Source organism: Heptranchias perlo, chromosome 21, assembly GCF_035084215.1.
Source record: "Heptranchias perlo isolate sHepPer1 chromosome 21, sHepPer1.hap1, whole genome shotgun sequence".
In the NCBI taxonomy this organism is placed as follows: Eukaryota; Metazoa; Chordata; class Chondrichthyes; order Hexanchiformes; family Hexanchidae; genus Heptranchias; species Heptranchias perlo.
In genome coordinates, this window is record NC_090345.1 from 47,927,236 (window position 1) to 47,942,978 (window position 15,743).

The 15,743-nt window shown below is 44.9% G+C and overlaps 1 protein-coding gene across 1 annotated transcript in view; it reads right to left on the bottom strand.

The window, feature by feature from the left end:
* Positions 1–773: 773 nt before the first annotated feature.
* Positions 774–15,743, bottom strand: part of dnajc12 (DnaJ (Hsp40) homolog, subfamily C, member 12) — a 35,269-nt gene continuing 20,299 nt past the window's right edge. The window contains exons 3-5 of the mRNA XM_068002773.1: positions 13,086–13,225; positions 7,798–8,005; positions 774–3,258 (exon numbers count right to left, since the gene is read on the bottom strand). Of these exons, the coding sequence (XP_067858874.1) occupies positions 3,164–3,258; positions 7,798–8,005; positions 13,086–13,225 (443 nt within the window). The 3' untranslated portion in view covers positions 774–3,163. The remainder of the gene's footprint in view (positions 3,259–7,797; positions 8,006–13,085; positions 13,226–15,743) is intronic.

Consider the following 15,743-nt stretch of genomic DNA (forward strand, 5'->3'; position numbering starts at 1 on the left):
AAAGGGTAGTGACAGCAGATTCAATGCTAACATTGAAAAGGGAATTGGGTATATATCTGAAAAGAAAAAATTGCAGGGCTACCGGGAAAGAGCAGGGGAGTTTGACTAATTGGATAGCTCTTTCAAAGAGTTGGCACAGGCAGGAGGGGTCGAATGGTCTCCCTCTGTGCTATATGATTCCATGATTATAGGCAGTGCTGTGCAGCTTATGAAAATGTCCCAATTTGTTAATTAATGAGCCTTCATCCCTTTTGAATTGAAGAAAGGTGAGTGTACATTTTGCGAGGTGAGGCTCCCCCATGGATTGGAGGATCACAGATGGAGGTCAGTCGACTGATTTTTGCAGCGCTCCCAATTTTCCAGTTATTGAATGCAATGTCGCCCTATTCTCTGCTTGCTCGTCTTTTTCACATCTTTCAGGAATTTGTTTCATGCTGGGCACTGTGGTACCAGTCTAGGATAGCGAATTGTTTCTCTGAATTTATGAATTCCACGTTATCATTTTTTTTGCTAAACCGAGTATTTTTCCAGAGCTTCGGGATTTCGTGACAGACTGAGGCGCAAAAGGGCGACTCCGTGAACCCACACACCCGGCAGGGAGCCACATTCTCGGAAAGCGCATCGCAGGAGATCAAGGGGAAACGGTCCCTTGGAGCCGGACTTCCCACGGGGAACACGGGTTCTCTTTAGCGATCACCCGCAAACGCGGCGGGCGCGGTCTCTCGAGAAATATGCATGTGACTGACAGAAAGGACTCTGATAAGAGATTGGAATACTCTGAACAGACTTTAATATACCAGAAAAATTGCACACATCGCTCCGTCACTGATCGTCACTGCAGGACACACCCATACAAAGTTAAACTTTTAAATTAAAATTCGGTGCTGGATTCTGGTGGTTTGTTATCAGTTGCTAATTTCAATAATACCGGGGACATTTTATGTGTTTTGACAAAAATAGCTGCAGCTTCTAACAGTATATTCATAAAATGCAGGAAATTAAACACTCTGCTCTCAGTCTAGTCATCAAACAGAAATGTCAATGCAATAACAGCCTCGTTTGTTATTCTGTCTTCCACCAGATTTAACAATACATCAAAGATATGACAAACGTTTGCAGCATACATTTTAATAACACTGGACACTGTGCCACTGACTGCTGGTAACCCTTTGAGTATTGAAGAGGGGGTATTGGGAGCTGGAGACAGGACAACATCATTGTATTTCCAACCCACAACAACAACTTGCATTTATATAGCGCCTTTAACATAGTAAAACGTCCCAAGGTGCTTCACAGGAGCGCAGTCAGACAACAGTTGACGCTGAACCAAAGAGGGAGACATTAGGACAGGTGATTAAATGCTTGGTCAAAGAGCATAGAGTTTTAAGCAGCATCTTAAAGGGAGAGAGAGAGAGGTAGAGAGGCTAAGAGATTTGGGGAGGGAATTCCAGAGCTTAGGGCCTAGACGGCTGTAGGCACGGCCACCAATGGTGGAGCAAAGAAAGTGGGAGTGCACAAGAAGCTAGGGTTGGTGGAACACAGAATTCTAGTAGGGCTGGAGGAGGTCACAGAGATAGGGAGGGGCGAGGCCATGGAGGGATTTGAATAAGAAGTAGAGAATTTTAAAATTGAGGCACTGCTGGACCGGGAGTCAGTGTAGGTCGGCAAGCATAATGGGTGAACGGGACTTGGTGCGAGTTAGGATACGGGCAGCAGAGTTTTGGATGATCTCAAGTTTATGGAGGGTGGAAGATGGGAGTTGGGAATGTTCCCATTGGGATAGAGGGATCATGAATCAACTCTAAGTTCTTCTACAGTTTTCAAAATGTGCACTTCAGTTATTTCTTCAGTCTGTCTCCCCTCAGTGAGAAAGTAAGATATTCAAAAATTAATTTGGGTTTGTCAGAAACAGCACCTTCCTCTGTGTAATACTCCAGCTAAGAACTGATGATAGCCACATCGGGAATGCAGGTTTGAACAATATTTCTAGAATGTTCTCACACGTGGTCTTCTGACTGGGACAACATTCTCCCCTTAACCAGACCCAGGTGAAATGGACATTCATCGCATTTGCTGATTGTGACTCCTTGCTGTGTACGAATTGTCCGCCACATCTGCCTACATAAAAACTGACTGCACCTGGAAGTAGTTCGTTGGCTGTGAATCGCTTTGCAACATCTGGACGACCTGATACGGCACTCTATAAATGCATGTTCTTTGTTACAGTCAAAGAGGCTTTCTTTTATACACTGCAGCAGAGAAGGTTGAGGAGGATATAATCGAATTTTTCAAAATTATGCAAGGTTTTGAGAGGGTAAAAAGTGCAAGCCTGTTTCTACTGGTTGGTGAATCAGTAACAAGGGACTAAACCATCTAAACTAACTGAGGACGAAAAGAATGAGGAGGGAAGTTAGAAAAACTGTTTTCACACAGAGGATTATTAGAACATGGTATGTTTCACCACAAGGGGCTATTGAGGCAGTGACTGTAACATCATTTAAAAAGGAATTGGATGAGTATTTGGAAAGGAAGAATATAAAAGGATATGGGGAAAAGGAGGGGAAATGGGAGTAGAATAAAAAGCTCCAACTGATGAGTTAGGGCTGCATGGTCCCCTTTGGTGCTGTAATTTTTATGATTTTATGTTCACTTGCTTAAGCAACCAAGTATTACTATTATCACAATGTGTAGAACTGATTTCCATAAATATTGAAAGCGGAGTATTATAACATAGAATACAAGCTAATAAACTCCTTGAAGGACAATGCCATCCTTTGAATAAATTAAGATGTTGTAACATCATACTTTTAATTCAGGAATGATATTCTAAGACCTCATCGTGTTACAATCACATACAGCACTATTTACATCCATAGTAACAGCAACACATTACCAACACTCACATACCAGGTTGCAATCTGAGTAACGGTAACATTTAATTACATACACAAGAGGAAATTGTGGTAACAGTGTTGTCATCTCTAAGCATAGGTCTCCTCTCAGGAACAGCTGCTGGTGTTTTCACCAGGAGAACATATGGGAATGCACAACATATCACAACAAAAGCGTTCCACAGAATGTCACAGGAAAAGCACTTATCTGGGTGAATAACATTTTAATTGTAAGATTGAGAAACAAAAGTGAAAGGCAGCTCCCCGGTGTGTCAGATTTCATAGTTCCTGAATTTCCGAAGCAGTTCTGAAGGAGAGTCTGCCGACCAGCGGAAACGATAATGGCAGCCGTTCACATCGGAAATTCCTGGAGGAAATCAGAATTTGAACAAGTCACTGGTGGATCTCCTGTGGCATTGCTCACATTGAGTCAGAGGATATAAAAATTGGGATATCTACAAAATGTGACCAGGAAAAGTGTTCCAGGAAGTGTGTATGACACCTACAGGAAGTGCATGTCATATGCAAGACTTAAATACGCTATAGATGTTTACAAAATACTATGAATTTCATAAAAGGGTAATTAAACAGTCATGATAGAAATTTCCAATAGGTTACCAATTTCCTTGCCCCCCCCCCCCAATCTCTCAGCCACAGCAGCAAGGAGCTACGAATGGGAGTCAGTGGTGGTGAGAGGGCCAGCAACATCATTGAATGATTACATAAGTTTCTTTTGCATTAAGATTACCTGAGTTTCTTTTGCATTAAGATTACCTGAGTTTCTTTTGAATTAAGATTACCTGAGTTTCTTTTGCATTAAGATTACCTGAGTTTCTTTTGCATTAAGATTACCTGAGTTTCTTTTGCATTAAGATTACCTGAGTTTCTTTTGAATTGGTGCCAGTAAAGTTAAGACTGAACAGGACCTAGTCTTATATTTGGCACAAGTGAAAAAAACCAGAGCTCTGGGTCACTGTTGTGATTTTCATGGTCTGCAGCTGCATAGTATTGTAGAGAGATAGAAGTGGATGGGGAGACTGGTTGGTGTAGTGGAGTAAAGCACTGTCCTTTCACTTCAGGCTTGAGTCTTTCCTCCATAGCTGCTTCTACGTTGATGTTGACGGGTGTTCCCGAATCATGGGTCGCCATCAGCCGGTGACAGCACCTGTGGTAAACCTACCAGCTTCATTAAATCAGGACACAGGGAGGACCAGGTATAAAGTGGGTCTTCAAAACTCATTGACTACAAAATCATTTTGTTCCCAGATTATAGAGCATGGCTCACATTAAGCACACAATACAGTCCCCGCCACTTATACCACCCAGGGGGCAACTATCTATACCGGGCAATTAACCATAACCATTTTCTATCACTGTAGAATCACAAAGGCGTCGCTTACAATGTATGGAGCAGGCTGGTTATTTTGGGCAATTCAATAAGCTTTTCGCCCCTTGTTAAAGTGCAATTATCTTAGTTACTGAATGAGGGAAAGAGAATTAGTGAAGACTGATAGGGTTGAGCAGCCACCCAACTAAAGACAAGTCGAGACATGTCCTTGCCTAGCAATTGACTTCCCATGGTACAGATTACTCAAAGCCCGGGAAAAATATACATAAGATAATTAGCTTTGAACTTGCTACTTGGTGAATGACAAACAGAGACAGCCAGTCTGGGAAACAAAGATCAGTCAAATACAGGGAAGTCACACCTCACTCCAAAATTTTCACATCGTTCACCTGACGAAGGAGGAAGCCTCCGAAAGCTTGTGAATTTAAAATAAAATTGCTGGACTATAACTTGGTGTTGTAAAATTGTTTACACTCCAAACAGGACACAGATCGAGTGTGATGGGAGAAAACTCACATCTAATTGAGGTGAACAAAGATAGAGCAATCTTTGTGTGTGCGGGGTGGGGTGGGGGGGTAATGGCTGTTCCAAAGCCAGTTGGTTTTAAGTGGTGTTTGAGTGGCAGACAAAGATGCCCAGTCTATGTGTATGAGCTGGGTTTCGGTGGGCATGTCCAAGGTATGAGCGAAGGTAGCATAAAGAGACCATGCTTTGGCTGTTAGAGGGGGTACTGTCTGAAGAGCTCATGCCTAGGTTTTACTGTATCCTGTTTAATGCAGTGTAACACCGATATAAAGGCAAGACAAGAAACAAGGACGAGTCTGCCTATCATTTTACCCGATGGATTTAACTTCATTTAACTTCAGTTACTTAATCCTCTATACTGACTGTTTTAAAAGCTCTGCTGATTTCAGACAAATTGAAATGTTAATTAAATTTCTTTCAGTTTGTACTGTTAACTGTTCTGCCTCAGTACTGCAGTGTGGTCAGACACTGCCATTGCTTGTATTGGGAGCATGGTGAAATAGTGGCTGTATTAACAGGAAACTTCGATCTAGATTGTGCAGTGTTTTGTTTAATGGCGCACTCAGTGCTGAATCAGGTCCCAGGTGATCTAGAAACGGCCTTGTGACTATTGCAGGGTGGACCCCACAGTAACCAGAACCTAACCCTGTACTTGCAGTTCTTACCCTGTTGTAGTTGTGACTGGGACATCTGGGTCCATTACCTCCCCCAATGTCTGCACTGGTTCACTGGCACACAAGACCAACCTGGAGGCCAGAACACACGGCCATTTCACCAATTGGTTATATTGCCATCAGAAGGAGCGAGGTGGGAGGACAATCTCAGGAGGCTCCTACAGAAACCACCGCTATTGGTAATGCACACGAGCCAACACAGTAAACGTACTATCGGGTAAAGTTGCCGATCCCACACTCCCAGACATCACAGATAGTGCTGTTCCATCATCTAGCTAACCTACACCCCTTTAATTTACCTTTAGAAGACTAGATGCATTTATTCTCTTTACGGATGTCATTTCAAATTTACATTTAACTAGAGAGGCTGAAATTTCACTTGTATTTAGCCAAGCGACTATCACAACTCATCATGTTAACGATACTCCAGTGCTACATTTATACAGCTCCAAAATAGGATACTGGGTGTCGTGATCACCTCCATATTCCAATTTCAAATCGGTGGTTGAAAATGGTTCCCAATCACTTTTTAATCTCACTATTGGATGAATCCAGGAAGTACTGGACCAGAAATAAAACTGCAGTCCACATGGCCAGTCCCAAAAATGAACAGTCCTCAATCGCCCACTCGCTCAGATATCAATCCAATCCTCCCTTAAATCTTTCCACCTTCACTGCCCCCACTGCCTCTCTGGTCAGTTCATTCCACACGTCAATCACCCTCTGCTAAAAGTGGTTCAATCTAAACTGCCTGCTCACCTTCCCTCTTCTAGCCTTGAGCCCATGTCCCCTTGTGGCAATCTTGAACATATTGGCAGGATTCAATTTATCTATTCCCTTAACTAAACCATACAGATTACTGTGGAACATAGGAATTGCTGGACAAAGAAAGACCACAGTCCATCTAGTTCACCATTTACCATCCTGGTAGTCACATGGTACAACGATAATGGAGCTGTTGACTAATCAGAGCAATCAATCTCTATCAATCTGTCTAACCCGACCCAGACATGAGGTGAGGAAAACCCCCAGTGGTGGAGAGCTTTGCAAACCAGAGGTCCAAAGTCACCTGTTCCTCCCAAGCCCGTTACACTTATCACAGGTCATGTCTCCAATTACTCATAAACTGGATCCCAAAATGTGTTTTTCTTTTAATGCTTACTGTTCAATTTTACATTTGTATAGCTTTTTGAATCAATTCTTCATTTTTCATCCATACACCACAGTCGCATTTTGGGATTTCTGACCAATTTTCCACAGAGAGGATTTGGAAATGAGTTACATTTAAGTGGTTTGTTTTAAAGTGGGTTTACAGCAGTTTAAAATTTTCCTTACACCACATGCTGCACTCTGAGACAAAGGAATGTATATATTAATGAGCCAGTTATTGGAAAGATGTGTTCCACAACAACTTACAACAATGGGTAATTTGTTATCTTATTTTAGAATTCCTACAAACATCCACACCTCTTATCGTTGGGGTGACCCTGTTCATTTGAACCCAGCGTGGGGTATCTGCTGAGAATTGACTCTTGAGAGGGGAGTTGCCGATTTTATTGACAGGCCCACTGGTGAATCATTGAATGGGGAAGTTGGAGGTACAGCATTCCCCCCACCCTGCCCGGCCCCCCCATCCCCCCAGCCCCGGATCAGTTCCTCTGGTCAGAAGTAACAAAAGAGAAAAACCCACATTCCAGGTCAGTCCAGACGATCTGCTAAAAGGCAAGAAAGACCTCGGCAGTTTATTGTAAGACTTGTGCTGAACAAGCCCGTGTAAGCCTCGGCCTGTTTAAATGCTAAAATAGACTAAAAGCAAGTGTAGTTAGCTCACTAACTGGGACAGGGTAGCGTGGTTTATTATTTTTCTTATTCACAAAGAGGGGATTCAAGTTACGTGAAGTAAGTGAGTTTTGATTACAGTTGTTAGTCTGCACAATCACTTATTGTCTATGAAATAAGCAGCCTAGCAATTCATATCTGGTGCCATCTCACTAAAGTGCTTTCAGTCCATTCTCTGAAAGATTAGAGAAGCTAAAGTGAGGGCACATGTGAAAGACATGATATCCAGTTCAGATCACTGGGGGTGCTAATGTTACACCCCTAGATAATGCTATGGTATAATTAGATATTGGGCATTGCGGGCACACTCCTGAGCATAAGATCTTCAGGCCACTTACAGGAGTGACCAGCACTGCTGTTCCAAAAGAATATCTAAGACAGACCCAAAGTTTGTAACAATTATAACAACTGGTCTCCTCACTTTTACTTTACTTCTCCAGATACTGTTGAGTTGTCGTTTCCTGCATCTCCACAGCATTACTTCTTGTTTAGTCTTTAAAATTCGGTTTTCTATACTCACGTGGAGAGGTGGGACTTGTTGAAGAATGCTGATCTTCATTAGCCATCCTTTCCTCTTTGATTCCAGCTCCATCCAAATCGGCCTGATCCGCGTTACCAATACGACCATTTCTCCATTCTTCCTCTGCTCTCTTTGTAGAGCCTTCTGAATCTGCAGTCGGTGCCTCCAGCATTGGCTCTTTCTTACCCCTCACTGCCCAGTGCATGGACTAGGAGACAAGATATGACAGAGTCGTAACTCTTCTACAATTTACTAGTAGACAAGTACCAAAGATGTTGTATTCTGTTTAGTTAACATTTTTAAAAATGTTTTTCCTGGTGTGTGGTATATGCTCCAATACAGAGTTTGTCCCTTTTACAGTTTGCGGAATTAACTCACTGATAATCGCCACAGGTCTGTCAAAATTGCAGCACAAGGATCAATATTTTAATTGTGACACTTAATTGACCTGGGGTAGACTTCATGAATTGGCACTCGTGGTGCGGAGTTTCACACCAACGGAGCTCTCATTGGCAAATTTGGGCGTGAAGGTTAGCGTGCCCTCCGTGATTTTCTATTCGTTAATCTACCCTGACTTTCTACAACCAATGACAAAGCCCATCTTAAGGGGCATCATTTAAGTCAAAATGTTAGGTCCACTTTAGTAATCAAACTTTCTGCAATTGCACTTTTGCTTTGTTAACCCCAAGGGGTTAAATGTTCTGCGTTCGCCTGCCAGACAGGAATGTCGGCCACTGGCAGCTCATGATGGAAAATTGCATGCATACTCGCGATTCTCCAGTACTCAGTGGGCAAACTCGGACAATTACCCCCCGAAGAATGCATTTACACTATGGCAACCAGTCTGAGAAGGGTAGCTACAGAACTGATTCCACCTGGCAGTACCTGCACTCGAATCTCAGGGCCAGGAGAGAGCAGTGTTGATGTGTAAGCTCAAGGCTTTGGTCTCAGAAAGTCTTACAGAGCTCACGAATCTCACAGCCCAAATTCCGGATCCATAATGCAAATTTCTAACATTACAAAGAGATATTCACACTTCCATGGGGATCATCAGGCTTGATATGTTGCCCGTATTCAGTGGTTAATTGTATTTGAATATTATTTGATGTCTGAAGATGTGTTTGTGAATCTGCAGACTGAAGGAAGCAGACAAAGTCATCCAAGCTCATCTTTACCTTCACCGCTTGGCAGTAAACTGGCAGAGGGGATCGCCTGCCCGTTATAGAACCCGGCTGGTATAGAACCTGGCTGGTATAGAGCCTGCCCGATACAGAACCTGCCCGGTATAGAGCCCGCCCATTATGGAACATGCCCGGTATAGAACATGCCCGGTATAGAGCCTGCCCATTATGGAACATGCCCGGTATAGAACATGCCCGGTATAGAGCCCGCCCGGTATAGAGCCCGCCCGGTATAGAATATGCCCCGATTTTCATTTCCATTGATTTCCATGAAAATCCACTTCAGAGGTGAAGGTTAAAAGTATCCTCGTCACCTCTGATCTGCCCCATCAGTGGACTTTCTGAATGGAAGGCAGTTAAGCTGAGATTTTCCTATTGCCATTATTTTAAGTCCAGCATCAATTCATTCATTTTAAATAGTTTAACAACACGCTAAACACACCCATTGGAAAATCTCGGTTTTGAAGTCTCAGGTTTGACATATGTGATGGTGTTTGCAGGATAGGGCAGCCTACAGAATGATCAGGCAACCTCTTCAATTCAGGGATTTGGTGCAGCCTGTTTAAACATTTGATGGCAGTTTGAGAATAGACTGGACAAACTCTGCCCAAGCAACAGGAGAGGGGAACTCAGAGCTTTGTGGATTACAGAACTGAGGAAACAATCACAGCCCCTCACTGAGCTTGCTGATAGACATTTTGTCTGGCGACCGTTTGATTATAAACATTGGGGTAAATGTTTGTCTTTGCACAAAGCAGTGCCTTGGCGGAATGCGTGGAGGTACATGACCATAACACAGCTCGCCCACTATTTTAAGGGACGGAAAACCTTGCGGGTTCTGTTACTGGCTGGCGAACCTCCCTGCCTGATCCTCTGTGTGCTCTGCCCAGCTGATTCTCTGTGAAGACAAAGATCTACCCGATTGTGTCCAACTGTTCTGTCCTACTTAATTACTTCAATTAAAAATGTTCACTGCAAGGTGATGATGTTATCCTGTGAGGAAACATTAGTCAGATAAATCCTTCTTTCCTTTCATTTAAAGTGCAAAGAAAGTAACCAGGGGCAGCAAGTTAAACTGCAGAGCCAGCAACAGAAGGTTTAAAGATTTGGAAACTGCTCCCAGCACCTTCAGTGATCCCACTGCACCAGCATGACAAGTAAAGCTTCTATTGTTCTGTCACATCAAAGATACATTAAAACCCACGCAGCTTTAAATCAGGGCTTGCAGTCATGATGAATATGATGTTCTTTATTAAATCAAAGGAAAGGATGCTTTCATGGTTACCATCACGACCTCTAGTCATTCAGCTGGACAAATCTTTTTAGTAGAATTATATACGGTATGATTCATCTGTGGCTCTACTGGAAAAATTAAATGCATTCGATGAAGCTACTGGAGGAAATCGAGATCCAAGCCGGAGAGAGAGAGGCTACGGAGAGAGATATTCAGCTGGCCTTCAATCCCGATTCTAACGATGAATGATTAATCCCGAAGTTTGAAGGTTAATGGGTAATAAAGGGTAAATTTAACCAACGCATGCCCCCCCCCCCAAACATTGTGGGGGGCTACCCAGGCAATTTCCCGTCATGCGCTCCCACTGGGCGAGGCTCCACGCCAGGAACATGCATCCAGGAGAGTAGATTTTAGCACCACCCCCCCTCCCCCTGCACCCCGCCCATCGGGAATGGCATGGGTGGGGTTTAACATGATGAGGGGGGATATCATGCCATGTTCCCGCCCCCGACCATCTTTACTTACCTTAATTAAGGTACTGTAGGGCCGTCTGACCCCGGCATCGAAACATCGTGGCCCCATGGTGTCATCGGCACCACAGCGGCATTTTAACATCTGGATTCGGGGGGCCCGAACGGGGCCAATCCTGACAGCAGAACCACGGCGGGAATCGCAGAGTGGTCAGAAGAGGCAAAGGTAAGTTTAAAAATGTAACCTTTCTAAAGAGTGTATGTGGGTCTGGAGGAGCAGGAGTGCCTGACCCAGGCCCAGTGACTGGAGCTTTGTCTGGAACAAGTTGAAGGCTGGTCTCACATAGACCAATACGACCGGACCCCCCCACCAGTGGGTAAAGTTTCAAAAGTCAGAAATCCGATTCCAAACCATCTCCAGTGAGGCTTAATGGAGCCGGGTTTGTGGGGGCGGGGACTAATCTGCTCGAGAGGCAGGTCAGTAATTTAAATATGTTAATGAGGCTGCATGCCTCAAATTTAAAGTGACTTTTACATTTAACAGCTGTGGGCCGGGTTTCCCAGAGCTCAGAAAACCCAGCAGCTGAAGGGAGGTGAGAACGGCCAGATCCAGCAGGTATGTGTTTTCCAGCACTGCCTGTGGGCCAGTTGGAGGAGGAGTGCTTTCCACCATCCCCTCAAGCAAACCTGCCGCAATCGGCCTCCCCCTCACGATCCGCTGACACTCCCGATCTCCCCCCCCAGACCCACCATCTCTCTCTCTCCCTTCCTCCACAATCTCCCCTCTGACCCATGATCTCCCCCCGACCCACGACCTCCCCCACCGACCCACGACCCCCCGACCCACGATCTCTCTCTCCCTCCCCTCCAGCCCACGATCTCTCCCCTGACCCACGATCTCTCCCTCCCTCCTCTCTGACCCACGACCTCCCCTCCGACCCACGATCTCTTTCTCCCTCCCCTCCAGCCCACGGCCTCCCCCCGCCGACCCACGACCCCCTCGACCCACGATCTCTCTCTCCCTCCCTCCCCTCCAGCCCACGACCTCCCCCCCCGACCGACGATCTCTCCCTCCTTCCCCTCCGGCCCACGATCTCCCCCCGACCCACGATCTCTCCCTCCCTTCCTCCCCCCTCACCACTCCCTGGCTGCGGCCAAACAGCGCAGGCCTTCTTGCCCGACTGCGACCAGCCTCTCAATCTGACTGGCTGCTGGCTGGAAAACAGAGACATTTTTTAAAAAATGAGGTACCATTAAATTCAGCAGGACCTCCGTATTTCCAGGCCGCTAGGACCACCCCTCCCCGCCTCCCCGTAAATATCGGGGCCAACATCTCCAAAGGTTAAGTAGATGCCTAAAGCTATCTTAAGTCCCACCAACCTTTCTTTGAAGTGTTTTGACATTTTCAACTGCTTATTGCCACATTGTCCATACTGCATGTTAAATTCACACATGTACTTTCATATTGTGCTGGGACCTATTATTTTTAAATATACCGATGTATGAATTTGTGCACACACACATTCTGCTGTCCATTATGGCTTTTAAAAGTGTGGGGCCTCTCTCCACTTGATAATTGAAGCTGTTCAATAAACTACTTCAAACAAACTGAAATCACAGAGAGACAGCCTAGGTTTTCCCTTGGCTTCCCTTGATCTGAAAGTGCTGGTCTGGGAATGAATATAAAGCCAGTTATCAAACAGACTAAAAGCTCCTGCCATTCACAAGGAATAGAAGGAGCATATAAAGAGCTCGCACCACTGACAGAACCAAATGGACACCCAACGTGAACACAAGACAGTTTTTAAATGGAATATCCTTTTAAAAGGAGTCTGTGACCCAAGTACTGGAGCTGCAAGTACTGGTAGCAGAAAATATAATGACTTCATTTCAGGCACATCCTAGGAAACTGTTACTGTATGAAACTCAAGGCAGCAGTTCACCATAGTTGCTGGGAAGGTAGAGTCCTCAAAAAATACAGGTAGTTCCAAAGGAAACTTAATTGCATTGCTTTCTTCCTAACAGTGACCATTTTGTGGAGGTCAGTTTGAGAAAAGCGAATTTGTCTTCTTACATCACTAAACTTTGTATTTTTGTGATGGGGCGATGGCCATAAAATAGAGACCAGCAAGAGAGGTTCTGATCATTTATTCAACGTAACAACTAACAGATAACAGCCTAGAAATCGGACGCCTATAGGAGAAGCCTTTACCAATATGGCGGGTGGCAAATTTCCAGTGTGGAATGAGTGTATGCACGCCGCCCGCCATATTGGATCCTCACCCGACCATCTTAAGCCTGTAAAACGGGCACAGTGCGGTTCAATTTCTAGGATGACATGTTTGGACGTGGACATTTGTGTTCCAAATGAAACATCAGTGTTTAGTCCTAGAAACTACTCACCATTTTGACAGCGTCACTCAGAGCCTCCCACTGTTGAAATGGAATCGCAATCCTACTGCGACGCCAGTGGTCATAGTGGGAACGCTGGTCTTTATTGGTCAAGGTTTCCTTAGCTTGCTGCAGCTTCTGAAACTGTTCCACTAGATTACAGAAATGAATCATACTCAGTTAACAAACCTGGCAGAGTGCATAACAGAAATGAGTGCCATGCACGCATTCTTTACTCAATGAGAAAACAAATGAAGCCATTTCACTTGTACTGTTAATTTAAAGGAGCACTAGGATCAGGACTTCCTTTGAAAACCATAGCTGTAGCTTGTCAAAAGGTCTGGCTGTGTTGATGTAAACGCAACATCCATCTTCTCTGGCACGGCCAGCAAGTCGGTGAGATTTTCTGAGGACACCGTAGCTCAACTGCCCGTCAGGATTCACAAGATCCCAAGATAGTTACAGTGGAGGTAGACCATTTGGCCCAAAATGACCCTTCCATCCAGCTTTCTGACTGCTTCCTCGCAAAGCTTGTGGACTTGATGGGCCAAAGGGCCTGCCTCTGTGCAGTAACACCCTAACCATTCTAAAACTGTGTGAGCACAGGGCTAACGCTGCTCCTCTGTGAGATTCATGTAGCTCCATCTTGGATGTTCTTACCTCACCCCGGTGTGATCTGTAACTACCGCGGTGCATTGCTTTCCCCATCTGGGCTTTCCCTCCATAACCTCCTCTGCGAGCAGCTCCACAATTACTGCACCTTTCCCCATGGTGTTTGCAGCAGAAAAGAAACCATTAAACATCTGTACACTGTTGTGTTGCCACTTCTAGAAGTTATGCTTCTATCTGTTACTGAGCACCAGTTCCAAGTTCACTGGCTCGAAAAACATTCAGTTTATGTTGCAATCATGCACATTTGTCTTGATGCAAGGCCATCCCAACCATGCACAAACCCTTTACAAGGTATTTTTCCTTTGTTTCCTATTCATCCCTAGTTACACTTCAGCACTCAGGGGAAGCCAATGCACGGTGAAAAACTATGGTGTGCTGGTCAACCTCCCATGGCATTGTACAGAGTGAGTGAAGGCCATGTGTAGTCTTTAGGTGAAGTGGGGTTGGAGGGCGGGCATAATTGGACCAAGACACGCAGAGATATAATTCAGTCTCCATTTTAGAGTCATTCTGTCCTTATTTTTTTGTTTATCGTTGAATAGCAAAACGTAGGGGAATTTGAGAAGCAGAGAACTCGAGTTGGAGTACAGGCTGAGGGAGTGGGAGATGCAAAACCGAGGTGCTGCAGTGCTGCCACTGGCAGGACGGTGTAATTACAGCATGGCACGTTTATAGAGGCAGTTCCCATTATAAATATGGACTCGGGAATATTGCCAATATATCATCTGGTAGGCTTAAGATATTGACCCTTCTTTGCTTTTATCCTACCGAGTCTACTCCGTGCATTTGATATTCTCTCTTTGCTCTCCACAGAGTTTCAAAATTGGTATCATTTCAAAGATCTGTTCTACCTAACAGGCAGACAAATATTTGATTTAAAGCATGTTGATAAGGTCAAACTAAACAGAGCAGCCTCCTCCGCAGAATTCCAGCTCTTATCAGCAGCACATGCTTTCTAACAGTCTTTTATCGTTACTTGCAGATGTCAAGTTCCATGAATGAAAGAAGCTGGCCGTTAAATTGGGCCGTCTACGACCCTTGTTTTGGCGCTACGCAGCCTCCCGGTGATCCAAGATGGCATCTCGGATGCGCACACACGCTTCTAGCGTGACGTGCGCCGGACGCCATCATGGTAAAGGGTTTAGCGCATGCACAAGTAACGAACGCCGGCATCATGTAAAGTAGGGAGAAAATGTGTTTGATCAGTGTGCAACACTGATTTAAAGTGCTGGACACCATTTTGGCACTTAACGCTCCACTCAATGCACTGTCTTAACAGTGACCATCTAAACATATCTTAGAGAGCCTGGAAGACTCCCCACCAGCACTATTTAAAGGGACCATGCAAGATTTACAGGTTAATTGCTGGATTTTTACTTCTGGCTGCTGATGCATTTGTAACTGCTTTTGGAGGTCTACTATAATTGAATACTAGGACCGGGGAACATAGCCTAACATTTAGAGCCAGGACGTGCAGGAGTGAAGTTAGGAAATGCTTCTACATGCAAAGAGTGGGAGAAGTTTGGAACGCTCTTCTGCAGATGGCAGTTGATGCTAGCTCAATTGTGAATTGTAAATCTGAGATTGATAGATTTCTGTGAACCAAGGGTATTAAGAGATACGGGGCTAAGGCGGGTATATGGAGTTAGGTCACAGGTCAACCATGATCTCATTGAATGGTGGAACAGGCTCAAGGGGCTGAATGCCACTCCCACTTGCTGCCTCCTGATATGCGCCACCTTCTCCTGCAAGAAAGTTGGACGTGTGTCTGGGTGATGTGCCTGTCATGGTTGAATAGCTGCCAGTGTGTGTGGCCTGTGAGTTGTGGGTGGGCGGCTTGAAACAGTGGTAATGTGTGAGGGTGAGAGGAAGCATCTGATTGGAAGAGTTGAGTACTGATTGAAAGAGTTTGTTGGTATGTGGGTGATGGGGGTGTAGTGTGTGGTGCAGTTGGTAGGAGACGCCACTTGACAATTGACCTCACTCACCTTGACCACT